The sequence below is a fragment of the Rhinolophus hipposideros genome, assembly GCF_964194185.1.
Source record: "Rhinolophus hipposideros genome assembly, chromosome: 24".
NCBI classification, from domain to species: Eukaryota; Metazoa; Chordata; class Mammalia; order Chiroptera; family Rhinolophidae; genus Rhinolophus; species Rhinolophus hipposideros.
Genome location: NC_138070.1, coordinates 7,558,830 through 7,572,469, shown reverse-complemented (window position 1 = coordinate 7,572,469; position 13,640 = coordinate 7,558,830). Strand labels below are relative to the sequence as shown.

The following is a 13,640-nucleotide window of genomic DNA, read 5'->3' as shown; positions in this document are numbered from 1 at the left end:
ACAGTTTTCCTTTCTTAAAATGTATATACATTTTTTCGGCACCCTGTGTGTGTGTGTCTGTGTATGTTTAAATATTATCAAATTATACTTCAAATGTGTACTGTCGGAGGTACATTAATTACACCTTTATAAGGCAATTTAAAACAAAAACAAAAACAGAACCCCAGCAAACTGAATCCAGAACAGCGAGCTGTGAGCAGTAAGCCTGCATTCCAGAGGCTGACCTTGACCCCCTAACAAGGCAGGGAAGCTGAATCTGAGACCCCCAACGTGGAGCCAGGACCCTCCAAGGGAGCTCACATCATCTGTGTGAGCAGCACCCCTGACTCCTGGCGGAAGCGAATGCAAGTCTCTCTGCAGAACAATATCCCCAAGGTAGACAGATCCCCAGGATTCTCACAGATGGAGCTCACAATAAAAAATTACCAAGCGTTCAAAGGAACAAGTGCCTGTGAGCGAAAATCTGCAGGAACGATAAACAACAGACTTAGATGGTCCAGGGTCTCGGGCAGTGATGTGCCAGGCAGTGTTCAACAGTTGAACCCATGGATGACTTTGAACCAACCTGATGCCACTCAGTACAGGATGGGGGGAAACACGCAACAGCACACCATTGTGTTATATTTCACCGTACAGATATAACAGACATAAATAACACAGAGATGACAAAAGGTAGCAAAAGAATGAAGTAGTGATTCATTGTGAGTACTTACCACCTTTGCGCTTAATATCATTTAATTGTAAAATTATATAACTTAATTTTTAATAATGGCCCTGTTGAACAACCAGCTTGCAAAATGTCTGGAAATGCAACATCAGCTCTTAGGAGCCATTATGGCACAGATCCAGCACACCCCTGAGTCAGGTGTTCCTAGATACTGAATGCCAAGTTACTTTTATGTGAAATTTCCCAATTTTTAAATAATCAGGCCCAAAAATAAAACAAAAACAAAACACACGCTTCTGCATGTCGGAGTGAGCTGGTGGCCTGCCGGTTTGCACCCCCCCCCCCCTCCGTCTAGTCCACCTTCCTTATCGGATTGAGGAAACAGGCCCAGAGAGGGGAAGAGACTTGCCTATGATCACACAGTCAATTAGCTCAGACCTAGAAGTGGAACCAAGTCTGATTCTAACCACCAGGTCAGGGCTCTTACCATTCCACCAGAGCCTCGAATTTGGGGCAGGGAGCTCAGAATTGAACCTTGTTATCCCAACTTTGCAAAGCAGAAAAATCAATGGAGAAGTGTCCACGACAAAACTCCTCCTGGGTTCCTTTTCCTCAACCCCAGGAAATTCTAGTTCTTTCCTTCCTATTCCTTTTCTCCTTCAGGTGGAGAACTCTCCAGACCTCACTGACCAAAACCAAGGCACTCCCAGGGAGACCCAGTGACTTACTTTGATTGAAGGGGTCGGTCACTGGGACACATCCAACGACTAGAGCTGTTGCTGAACACGGTATCAGTCATGGCAGAAGTTTTCCGCGCTCCTGGAAAACAACCCGGAGAGGATGTCACCCAGTGATTCAGCCAGTCCTTCTCTCTCAAGTTCCTACTCTAGGCCCAGCCGTCTGGGAGCCTCAGAGAAGAAAGAAGATTCCACCCAGCATCTCCACTTTCCAGGGAGGGAACCTCAGGTCCCCATAGGGAATGTTCCTGCTGGAGGTCCCAGCTCCCTTCTGGCAGAAATGGACCAGAGCGGAGAGCTCCCGCCCTTGAACCCAGGTGCGTCTCATTCACCGACTCGAGGCAGCATGTCCAGCGGGGCAGGGCCACAGTCCCCAGTGGGTCCTCATCTCCCCCAAGGGTCTTGTTACAACAAAGCCTTATGTTCTGGGAAGCTGAACAGCTGAGAAGTCGGGAGGGGATCAGGGAGAGAACTCTCTCCTATCCTGGTGCCTGTAGGATTAGTAAATCTTCGGCGGGTGGAGCTGGCGCAGGGGGGGGAGGGGGGGAATGATGGTTGAACACTGAACATGTGGGAGAGAAGCCCCCTATGGAGAAACCATTTCATCTGCTCCTGTGAGGTTAACATAATCATCCCAGATTAATACGACCATTTCATTGTTTCCACATGGAAAATGGAAAGAAAGGAGAGACGGCTCCTGCTACAAGGAAATCTGCCGGAAAGAACCTTCAGGTCTCATTATTGCCGGTGCTAAGAGCTGCCCTGGGGTCCCCTGGGACCCCTGTCCCCCGCTAAGTGGCCAGAGCCTCAGTCCCTGGGAATGAGGCTCCTTGGTGGCCCTGGTCTGGACTTTGGCAAGTTCATTTGAAAGCCTCCCCTCCTGCTTCGTGGCAGAGACAAAACACGGCCCTGGAGGACGCCAGGAGGCAGGGACGGCTGGGGCAACGGATGTGCAGTCCCTTCCCAGAACTCTGATTTCCAAATTCTGTTGCCCTCAAGGCAGAACCTGGCCTTCGGGCCCTCTTCTGCATTCAGTCAGGCATACCAGGAGTTTGTTTCCTATTAAAATTCCACCTGCAAAGCCCAAACTCACTGGCTGACCGCCGGAAACCACCCATGTCCATCGCTCCAGGCCAGCAGCCACCCTGGACAGCACTGGTTCTTTCAGCTTGGCCACCCAAGGCTCTCAAAGAAACTGACATTGCAGGATTGGTCAACCAGTCCTGGGCGGGGAGACGGGACTGCCCGAGCAATCAGGGCATTTGAACACCTGGGGGCACAGCCCCAGAGAAAGGAGGTTACGTGTCCACAGGCGGATCTGGGCTGGGGGTGGAGATGCAGGTGGAGGCGGCAGGCATTGCAGACACTGTTGATGCTCATTACAGGTGGTGCGTCCACCCCCAGCCTCTGGGAATGGTAGCAACTAGGGCTCACAGCAGCACCATGTTCCAGAGACTGGCTCTCGGCCAACAAGAACAGCTGCCTGGACCAGAGGTACCCACCCCCACCCCTGGGAGCAGCCAAAAGCCGATGACAGACAGGGGGAGAGTATGAAAGCACAGCCACCTTGTCTCAAGGTGGGATGGCTCTGTGGTGCCAGCACGTGCCAGAGCTCCCCGTGGCATCAGGCCGAGGCCAGACGCCAGCAGAAGCCACATCCAAGCCCAGGTCCTCCACCGCCCTGTTCTAAGTCTGTCACTGGCTCCAGAAACCCCATCTCAGGTTCTGCTTCTAGAGATCTTGACCTCACATGCCAGTAGAAAGGAGAATCTTAGGGAAGTGGGGTTCTGGTCCTTGAATTCATGATGCCACCCTAAGCCGGCCACTGAAGCATTGTCCAGTCTTACAAAGTGTGACCCTAAGATGGTCTCCTACCTGCCTGCAGATGACTCTCCATGAAGTCCAGCCAAGGTCTCAGGTTAGAGGGCGAGTTAATAGAAATGGAGAAAGTCCACTGGTGAGCCTCTGACATTTTCAGATTCCCCCCGCTCCCAATTTCCCATTGCCCACCACAGAGAGCGAATCACCGTAATGAACAGGAGGCCCGAGACCTCAGGGAGGAGCAGGAGAGGGAAACCAACGAATGACACCGGGAGCAAAAGTCGAGATGTGTGTGTCAGATAATTGGTAGAGGATTCTAGCCCTGGGCTCACTGTGGAGTCACTGAGCTGATAGACTCTAAACACCTACCACCGTCACTCACACACACAAGTGCTTGTAGAATGGTAATTCCCTTCTCCTACTTCTAGATGATAGTTAATCCAACAGTAAATGATTAACATTTCTTGAGCACCTACTATGTGTTGAATTCCATACCTTCATTATTTACTTTAATCCTTACAATGCTATTTGTAGGTAGGTTGTATTTGCTTCCTTATACAGGTGAGAAAACTGAGGCTCAGAGTGGTTAAGCCACCTGCTCGAAATCACACAGCTACCAAGTAGCAGAGTTGGATTCGAACTCTGTCTCCACAGCCCACGCATTGCTACTCCCTACTGCGTTGATACGAGTAGAACATTGCTCCCTGGGCTCCAGATTGTTGGGTTTTGATGAGCGTCTGGGGGATTGGTGACTGTACACTCTTGGTCCTCTGGCCCCTGGTTGCATTCCCACCTCTCAGCCTCAGAAACAAACAGAGATCTGCCCACTCAGACCTCTGCCTGGAGACGCTGAGAGATCACACGCTTCAGTTTGGTCAGGGTCACAGCCATGGCTTAAGTTCAGTTCTGCAGCTACAACTTCATGACATGACTGCCTCCCCTGGAAGCCAGAGGCTCCAGCTTTTTTCCCTAGGCGCCGGCTCCCCCACAGTCCTGGTGCAAACTTCAAGGAACAGTCTAGTTTCGGTACCAAAACCAACAACAGGGGAAACTGACAGTTCCAATATCCAGGGCTAGCTAGCTACATGCTAAAGGCCTTTCATTTTATCTCATTCAATCCTCACAAATAGCCTTATGAGGTAGACGTTCTTCTTATCCCCTTTTACGGATGAGTAACTGAGTCAAGGAGAGTCTAAGTGGATTTCCCAAAGTCCTGCTTAAAGTCTTCCAACGAAGAAATCTCCGTGCCTAATAATAAGCACTGGCAAGAGGGACGGAAGTGCCTCTATGTGATGGAGTGCTATGCAGCCATGAAGAGTACTGAGATTCTTTGTGACGGGTACAGATTGGTCACCGAGATAAATCGTCTGGTGAAAAGATCAAGGTGTATGACAATGTTCCAGAACAACACTCTCTGCACAAGGGAAAGTAGGATATGTGCATGTGATTCTTGGTTGTAGATGCAGAATATACTTCTGCAGAGAATGTATAAGAAACTGGTACCATCGCTTGTCTCTGGGGAAGGGAACTGGGTAGCTGAGATGGGAAGGAGATTTTTCATAATGTACCCCTTTGTATTTGCAACCATGTGGCTACATTAGATATTCAAAAATAAATGAACAGTTGTTTTTAAAAAATATAATTGAAAACTGATAAAGTGCTTCAATGGCTGCCTATCACACATAAGATATAAGATCCTCTCTGGGACCTCAAAGAACAGCCATGAGCCTCTGCTGGCTACTCTCCCTGTATCTCTGACCACATTCCAGCCGCTAGGCTTTGCCTCTGCTATTCTCTCTGCCTCTGACAGCATCTTCCTCCTACTGTCACATGAATGGTTCCTTCCATGCTCTGCTAGTCTGCTAGTCTCTGCCCAAATGTCACCTCTTCCAGGGAGCCTTCCATGACTACACTCTCTAGGTCACCTCCTCTCATTGCATCCTGTTTGTTTCTTTTATATTTATCATGATGTGAAATTATTATTACTTTTTATTTATTTGCTGTTTGTCTCTCCACGTGTTTTTGCAGATCCGTGAGAGCATGACTCAGGCCTGTATTGGTTCAGCAGCTGCAGCGCCTGTGCACGTCAGGCCCCCTTCATGGGCCTGGGACCTATGCAGTCACACAGGGCCCACGCACAGGAGGACCCTGCACCTGGCTTGATGCTCTGCTGGCATCACCTTGAAATTCTTCATGATTTTTGGACAAGGGGCCCTGCGTTCCCCCTTTGCAGCCAGTCCTGAGAATGATATATAGTGGACGCTCAGTAAATCTTCACGTACGTCATAGAGCTCAGTGAGAGCAGCGGACGCTCAATAAATCCACATGTAAGTGGCAGAGCCACACTGTGTTCCAGCCCTGCCCACCCAGAAAAGCCCGATTCAGAACCCTCCACCCCGGTTTTGCATTTTGTTCTGCCTACTTCTCCCCAGCTCCTTTAGTACCGTTTGGTAAGGAACCACGCCTCCATTCCCCAGAATCCCAGCCAGTTTTAGTTAAACTGGAAAAATCAACTCTTACAACACACTTAGCTTCAGAGCCCCAGCAGGGGTCTAAGCAGGACTCAGCAGGTCTGGGCTGGCAGGGACTGGGGCTGGCACTTCAGGGCACTGCAGGGAACCAGCACAAGCTGCAGCTGTCTGCGTGGAGTTCAATGCCACAGTCGGCCTCCCAGCCCCACAGTCTTGGAATCAAACCAGATGCTTCTTCACAGAGGAAACTGCAGCCACCAGCGTGGACAGTACCCAGACCGTTCCATCGCTCCGTCTCTTTTCCTGCTCTGCCTCTCTCCCCCTGAGCCCAGCCCACCGCTGGTCAATTAGGAACCTGGAAAAACTCACTCAGACTATCTGATGGGGTGGGAAATGCAATTTACACAAAGGGCCTCAAACAGGGGGGAGGAGGGGACGTCCCAGGAATAGGATCCAGGCTGAAAGTATGGTTTTGCTTGGCCCACGTAGTGTTTTTTAAAAGTAAAATTAAGCCGATACTTTGAAAAGCACAGGACTTAATGAAAAAATGCAGATTGCCAGCTTCTCTTGAGAGATGGGAAGAATCAAAAAATATTTATAGAATATCTATTACCATGTGCCAGACACTGTTCTACCCTGTTTCCCCGAAAATAAGACCTAGCCAGACAATCAGCTCTAATGCGTCTTTTGGAGCAAAAATTAATATAAGACCCAGTCTTATTTTGCTATAAGACCGGGTATAACAACATAACATAACATAACATAACATAACATAACATAACATAACATAACATAACATAACATAACATATGTAATACCGGGTCTTATATTAATTTTTGCTCCAAAAGACACATTAGAGCTCATTGTCCGGTTAGGTCTTACTTTCAGGGAAACACGATAGGCACTGGGGATACAGCGCTAAAACAAACAAACAAAAAAGAGGAAAACCATTGTTGTGTTGCTTACCTTCTGGTGGAGAAGACAGACAATAACCAAACAGTAAGTCAATCGTAAAACGTGTCAGCTGGTGAGCACTTTAGAGAAAAATAGAAGAGCGACTGGTGATTGAGAGGGAAGGTTGATTTTAAATAGGTGGTCAGGGGGCCTCTCTGAGAGATGACGTTTGAGCAAAGATCTGAAGGAACTGAGCCATGCAGATATCTGAGGCAGAGCATTCCAGGCAGAAGGAAAAGCAAGTGCAAAGGCCCTGGGATGGCATGTGCTTTGTAAGTTGGAGAACGAGAAGGAGGAAAAATGCCTGGAAAAGACTGAGCAAGGAGGAGATGGGTGGGAGCTGAGATCAAAGCAGTAGTGGGGGCAGAGTGGGGGGCATGTCAGATCATGAGGACCATTTAGGCTTCCTGTCTGAGTGACGCAGGAAGGGCTTTGAGAAGTGAGCTGAATATGTTCTATTCTGTCTCAACCATGCATCTAGCTTTGACTATTTGCCAGGCACTTAGGGTTCCTACATACCATTGCCAAGGCAAGGACCCGCCAGCAAAGAAGAAGATGGCAGTCTCCTGCCTTGCCTAGTATACTTGGTGGAGCTGAATGCCCCTCCACTTGCCCACATGCCTTGCCATTCCAGCCTCCTCTCTCAGAGCCCCAGTGTTCCCCTTACACATCCAGCTACATCCAGCGGGTACAGGCTGCCGTTGATTTGTCTTTGTTCCTAGAGCCAGCTGGGACGTCCCCAGCCTCCCCTGAAGCTGGCCATGGCTGGAACTATAGGCCTTCGGTCCTTCCATAATGAGCTGGTTGGTGCTTAAGATAGGACAGAGATGAGCCTGAGAGATGCTGTCATACAGGGATTCTAGTCCTGCTCCCCGCACAAGAACGCAGGATATGGTGAGGCCAAAACGGAACACCCACGGAGCCATGGATAGGGTGTTCATACCACTGTACTCTTGCTGGTGGCTGCTAGTTGCAATCCGTGCTTCTCTGCTTCCACCCGCTAGCATAGCCACAGCAGTTATATTAGTGGCTAATGGCTAACCGGTAACAGCTAATGGCCACCCAGCCACAGCGGATGGCCATCTACTACCCGAGCCAGCACCTTTCCACGTGAGGCCGAGAGCCTGGAAACTGCTCTCTGGGACTCTGTCCCCACAGAGGCTCAAGATGAAGGCACCTCTGTGCTCCTGACCTTAAAACAGAGCCAAGTCACTGTCACCTCCCCAGGGTTCTCCCGTCACCATATAGCAATAATCGATGGCTCTGACCATGAGCCTTCAAACAATCTCACAGGACGGTCCCCATTTACAGGTTTTTAAGGCAGGCACAAAGCCCATCCCCCACGGCTCTGAAAGTTCAGCAAGTTGCAGTGACCACCGGTGGGGAGGGGCACTGTTGTTTCAGTTGCTGCAGCTGCCCCATCATAACCCAGTCTGTCACAGCCAACATACAAGCTGACCACAGACGTGAACAAGCCCAGCCAAGAGCATCCCAGTCTGGCTTAGAGCAGAAGGACCATCCCAATCACTGACCTAACCAATCATGAGATAAATAAATGGTTGTTGTTGCAATCTATGGGGCACTTAGTTATGCAGCAAAAGCTGACTGAGAGAGCAACCCCTCACTGCAGGACAACTGCTGGCCTGAGACCCAGAGTCCTGGGACCCAACCCCCGCTGCCTGCCCCTATTCATTTTCTGCCTGACTCTGGCAAGTCACTTAGGCTTTCGGGGCCTCAGTTCTTGCATCTGTGAAGTGAGGACATCAAAATTCCTATCTTTGCCATGCCTACCTTGCAGGGCTGTTGGGATGATGGATCAGTTAGCATGTGTCAGGGACCTTTTCAAGTCTCAGGCAAGGAGGTCACTGTTGATATTTGAGGGTGGGGCTGGAGAGGAGAACAAAGGTCTATATCCCAGGGGTTCATTTAGGCCTGAGTGACACACTGCATTGGATTTCTGGAGTAGAGATTTCTTGTTTTTTCCTGTCCAGCATTATCTCCCCTTTTGGGGGCAGTAACAGCACCCTAATTTTCCTTCGCAAAATCATCCCTCCCTATCAACCTGTGTGGTTCAGGGGGGGCTCACACACACTTGGTCCCTAGAGATGGGCCAATGACCCTTGCCTGGCCAATCCATGTGTTACACCCAAGGGCTACAGTGATTGGCTTGGGGATAGGCACGTGACCTGATAAGGACCAATCAAGGCCTGCCCTAAGACTTTTGCTGGAACTATATGGAAGCACTCTCTTTCCATTGTAGTTGTTAAGCTCACAGAACTTAAAGCTGCTGTCGGTCACTTTTGCTACCACGTCAGAAAGGCCTGACAAAGGATGGAACTAGAGCTGAGAGATGGAGAGAGACTGATTGATTCTTGATGATGTTGGTAGAATGCTGGATCTAGCCATACCTGAATCTATCCTGGCCTTTTTGGCTACCATGAGCCATTATGTTCCTTTTGTTTTGTCCTCAAGTCAAATTTAAATTGAATCTCTGCCATTGCACCCTCCTGAGCTCCCTCTGAGTGTCTTCATAGACCAGCAATTTTGGTGCAAATAGGGATCTCAAAGGCAACCAGAATTAGGTGAGGTCTGGGAAAAACACACACACACACACAAACATCAGCCTTCAGCCACTCCCTGTAACCTGACTCCCGGTATTTCAGAGGTGCTGCTACCCAAGCTCAGGACTTACAGGAGGACAGGAAACATTTATAAAGCATCCCCACCAAGACCTGCTGAGACCCTGCGTTGACAATTAAAATTCAGTGACAATAAACAGAACTAATTAAAAGCAAAACTAAATACTTAATAAGACAAATGAGGTGGCATTATTTAAAGTCAGGCTGAGAGAGCTGGCGTTAATTAAAAATGAAAACTAATTTCTTTCCCTCTTCTAAAACAAAGGTGTGTGTGTGTGTGTGTGTGTGTGTGTGTGTGTGTGTGTGTGTGTGTTTGTAGAAAAGGTTTAGATTTGTTCATGTACAAAATGTCATGGGAACAGACAGATTATAGAATTGGTTTTGCCTGGGGATGGGGGTTGGGGGAGTCTTCCCAGAGGAGGGAAATTTGGTCTGGGCCTTGGAGGATGAGCTGGAGTGTGCAAGACATGAAGTCTTGAGGAAAGGATGGGGGAAGTGAGTCGGCAAAGGCTCAGAGGACGCAATGGACGTGGACGGTTTAGAGACTAGAGAAATTCTTGAGATGGGGTCTGGGGTGATGGGAGGGCAGGGGAGAGGGGGAAAACAGGACCGAAAAGAGAGAGTGGGGCCAACGATGGATCCCTCTTTCTACGGGTCAACAATGAGCGTGCAAAGTGTCTCTAGAACTCTCCACCCAGACTACGCCTGCTTCCATTTAAAGATCTAGCAGCTAAGATCACGTGCTCTTAGCAGACAGTGCAGCAAGGTGATCTAGGGTATGGGTTTGGGGGGCCAAGCCCATTCTGCCATTTATGAGCCTGACAAGTGTATTCACCTTCCTGAATCTCAGTTGCCTCATTTGTAGAGTGAGGACAATAATAAGACCCACCTCAAAATAAAATTATTATAAAAATTAAAGGCGATAATGTATGTGTTAAGAGTGACAATAATTATCTCAGTTATGTTTTCTTAGAGATGGAAGGCCAGCTTCGGCACTCGCAGGAAGTGTCTCAGGCTTTTTGCAGCCAGAGTGAGAACATGAAGCTTGATAATGATGAAGGATGGAAATAATGACAAGAACAATATATGTTATTATGATCGTAACAATAGGATTGTGTTAGGTTGGTGCAAAAGTAATTGTGCTTTAAAAGGTTAAAAATTGCAAAAGCCGCAATTACTTTTGCACCAATCTAACAGTAAAGTAAGGGTCATTTGTTGAGTGCTGTGGTTGTCATTAGGGTGATGACTAAGTATTTCTGGCTCACCACCACTTGATAGGATTACCCTTCCCTCTCCTTTGGAAGCTGGGAGTGGCCACATGAACTGTTTGGCCAAGGAAAGTCCCCAGGTTGGAACACTATAGCTGGTTCATACTTCACGACGTCCCTCTTTTCCTGTCCTGACAATCCTGGATGTATGAGGATGGCGCCCCTCTCAGTCTGGGTGCTGTGTGAGCACCAATGCAGAGCAGACATGCCCTGCCAACCCACCATATCCAGGTAGCATGAGGGAAAAACAAATCTCCGTTGTTTCCGCCACTGAAATGTTGGGGGTTGTTTGTTATTACAGCACAACCTAACCCACACTGCCTGTGCTTACAACAGGCCAGGAACGGCACGAAGTGTTTCATGTGCAGCGTCGCATTTCATCTTCAGATCGATCCTAGAAAATAGGATCTTTTATTGGGCAGTTTTCCAGATCGTGAAACTGAAGGCCAGAGAGGTAAAGACATTTGTCCAAGGACACACAATCAGTCACAACATGGCATGCTTTCAAACTGAGTCCACAGAGGTAAACACTGAAGATAGGGCAGCACATGCAGAATTGATCTTCCTGAGGAGAATGTCTCCTGCTTGACAGGGGTACCCCAAACATTTCCTTCCTCCCCTGGGTTATGAACCCCTTTGAGCCCTAAGTCTACAAACCCAAATGCCTAACTACACACTGCAAAGGCAGATAGTGTTAACAGTCGGCAGGGCTCCCTGCACAGTCTAGCCAATTACTCGACTCCTTGGTAAAGCGGAAACTTGCCTTTGTTGTGTTGTTAACCGAGCTTATCCCTGCCCCAGTGACACTGTGGCAAGCAAGAGAAAGAGGAGAAGCTCAGGATTTATTTCTGCACGTGTGCATGTATGCACAGACACTTGGCCCCAAACGGGGAAATGTGATTACACACGTCTGCATATTAAAACAAGTCAGTTCGCTTAATGGCCCCGGGCTGCCACTCAGGCTCAGGTTGCAATGAAATTCATTCTGATTAAAACTCAGCAGGAACTGACAGACTTACAGCCCTAAATCTCATCATGCCGTGGAGACCACAAGTGTCATCCTGATTCTTCCCGTGCCATAGGGACGAGATACAATATGGTCCCCAACCTACAATGGTTTCACTGAACGATTTTTCAACTTTACGATGGTGCAAAGATGATAAGCGTAATAAATTACATGAGATCAATATTTTATTATAAAATAGGCTTTGTGGTAGATGACTTTTCCAAACTGTATGCTAATGTAAGTGTTCTGAGCGCATTTAAGGTAGGCTAGGCTAAGCTATGATATTCCGTAGGTTAGAGTATTAAACGCATTTTCAATGTACAGTATTTCCAACTTATGCTGTGTTTATTGGGACGTAATCCCATTGTCAGTCAAGGAGTATCTGTACTCAGAGCGGAGAGGGGAATTTGTCCCTTTAAAAAATGACAGCAGCCTCCTCATCGGAGGAGCATTTTTCACAAGTCATGGATGGAAGACACAGCATTCCCGTTTTACAGAGGAGGAAACTGAGGCCTTGGTTTGTCAAGGTCACACTGATAGCAGGTGGAATGTCCAGGGGCTCAGACCTGAGTCTTGTATAGATGAGCCTTCTGACTACCCTGCTCTAGCGGTTGTCAGTGCAAACAATATAATATTTGGTTAAGCATATTAATTTGCTAATTTTGTATGGTTGGCAACCAAATATGGTTGCCCAGTGGCAGCACCATACGGTCCAACCTAATAATAAAAATATCTTTGCTGGGTAGCTTCTATTCACTTCCCCGATCATTCGCCCTCCACCCGGCTCTGTGCCCTGGAGGCTGGCCAGTGTGGATGGCATCAACCGCTCCCTGGCCTTCTGGCTTCTGGTTGGGTTCATCTAATGCAAGACACCAGCAGGAGACGAGGGGGTGAAGAGGGATGGGCTGGGGTATTTATCCCCTGGACCCCTCCTGCTGGTCACTATGGGCTGGCTGTGACCCTCTACTAAAGGTCACAGCTCTTATCAGGAGGACCTCTCTGCATAACCTTTTCTGTTCTGGGTCCATAACTGTTCCTTCCCCTGTCCCTCCAGGCCTGGAAATGAGGACGGCCCCCTCTGTTAGATGCTGGGTGCTTCAGGATTCTGGTTTCCCCTTGACCTTGCTGGTCTGTTCACATGTCTGTAAACAGTCTCCCGTTACATTCTCCACATGAACTGCTTTGGGTGTGCGACCTGCTTCTGAGTGCCAGGCAAAGTTCTACGCACTTACCTCACCTCATCCTCACAATCACCCAATGAACGATGATTATTCCTCTTTCACCTGGAGCACAGAGAGGTTGAGCAACTTCTCCCAGGGCGCACAGCTAGTAAATGATGGGGCCACATTTGGAATGCCGGCAGGGTGGCTCTAGGACTTGTGTTCCTGACCAGCTCACTAGCCTGCCCTCTGGGTCTGTACTCAAAAAAGGTGCGGTAGCATAGAAATTAACAGTAGACTTCAGACGGGCAATTCCCATACACTACCTTCAATGCCATCCTATGATGCAGGTTCTGAAGTTATTCCCATTCCTGAGACTCAGAGGGGAGCATTAACTTGCCCAAGGTCACCAGCCGGGAATGGTGGAGCCAGACAGGGCATAAACTAGGGTACAATACCAACACTCTTACTATTACTCTGGACAACCACTCTTATAACATGGTCACCTGGCCAGACCTGGCACTAACAGGGGAAAGGTATAATAAGGGAGAGTCTGGTTTAAGGTAAAGAACAGCTTTCTAACCATTGGAGGTATTTTACAACAAGAGGTGTTGTTGTAAAGAGGGCAGTGTGCTTTTATGAAAAAACCTCTTCCTGCATTTGGAAAAAAAAAATGGCTCAAGTTCAGAGACTCCTCCCTCTTCTATGTGGGCAAAACTCCCTGTATTGACTCCTTGACTTGGCCCGACTCTCTTATCAAGCAGGTAGAGCCAGTGTCTGGTTACAAGAGAGAAAAAGTACTCTGGCCTTAGATGCTCTCTGCTCCAAGAAAATGCATACTTTCACTTCATCCTGGTGAAGAAGATGACATTGGGACCCAGGGAGAACTCTCCTTGTCTCTTAGCCTTACCACAACA

General features: G+C 48.4%; 1 protein-coding gene across 13 annotated transcripts in view; it reads right to left on the bottom strand.

Moving 5' to 3' along the window:
- The window catches only part of RPH3A (rabphilin 3A), a 218,049-nt gene that overhangs the window by 59,126 nt on the left and 145,283 nt on the right, over window positions 1-13,640 (bottom strand). For 7 of the 13 annotated variants that reach the window (XM_081036958.1, XM_081036949.1, XM_081036957.1 and 4 more), the window contains one exon: window positions 1,396-1,486. In XM_081036958.1, coding sequence (XP_080893084.1) covers window positions 1,396-1,466 — 71 coding nt within the window. In that variant the 5' untranslated portion in view covers window positions 1,467-1,486. Of the gene's footprint in view, window positions 1-1,395; window positions 1,487-3,279; window positions 3,318-13,640 lie in introns of all 13 variants that reach the window. The other 6 variants (XM_081036951.1, XM_081036952.1, XM_081036954.1 and 3 more) reach the window with 1 other exon arrangement.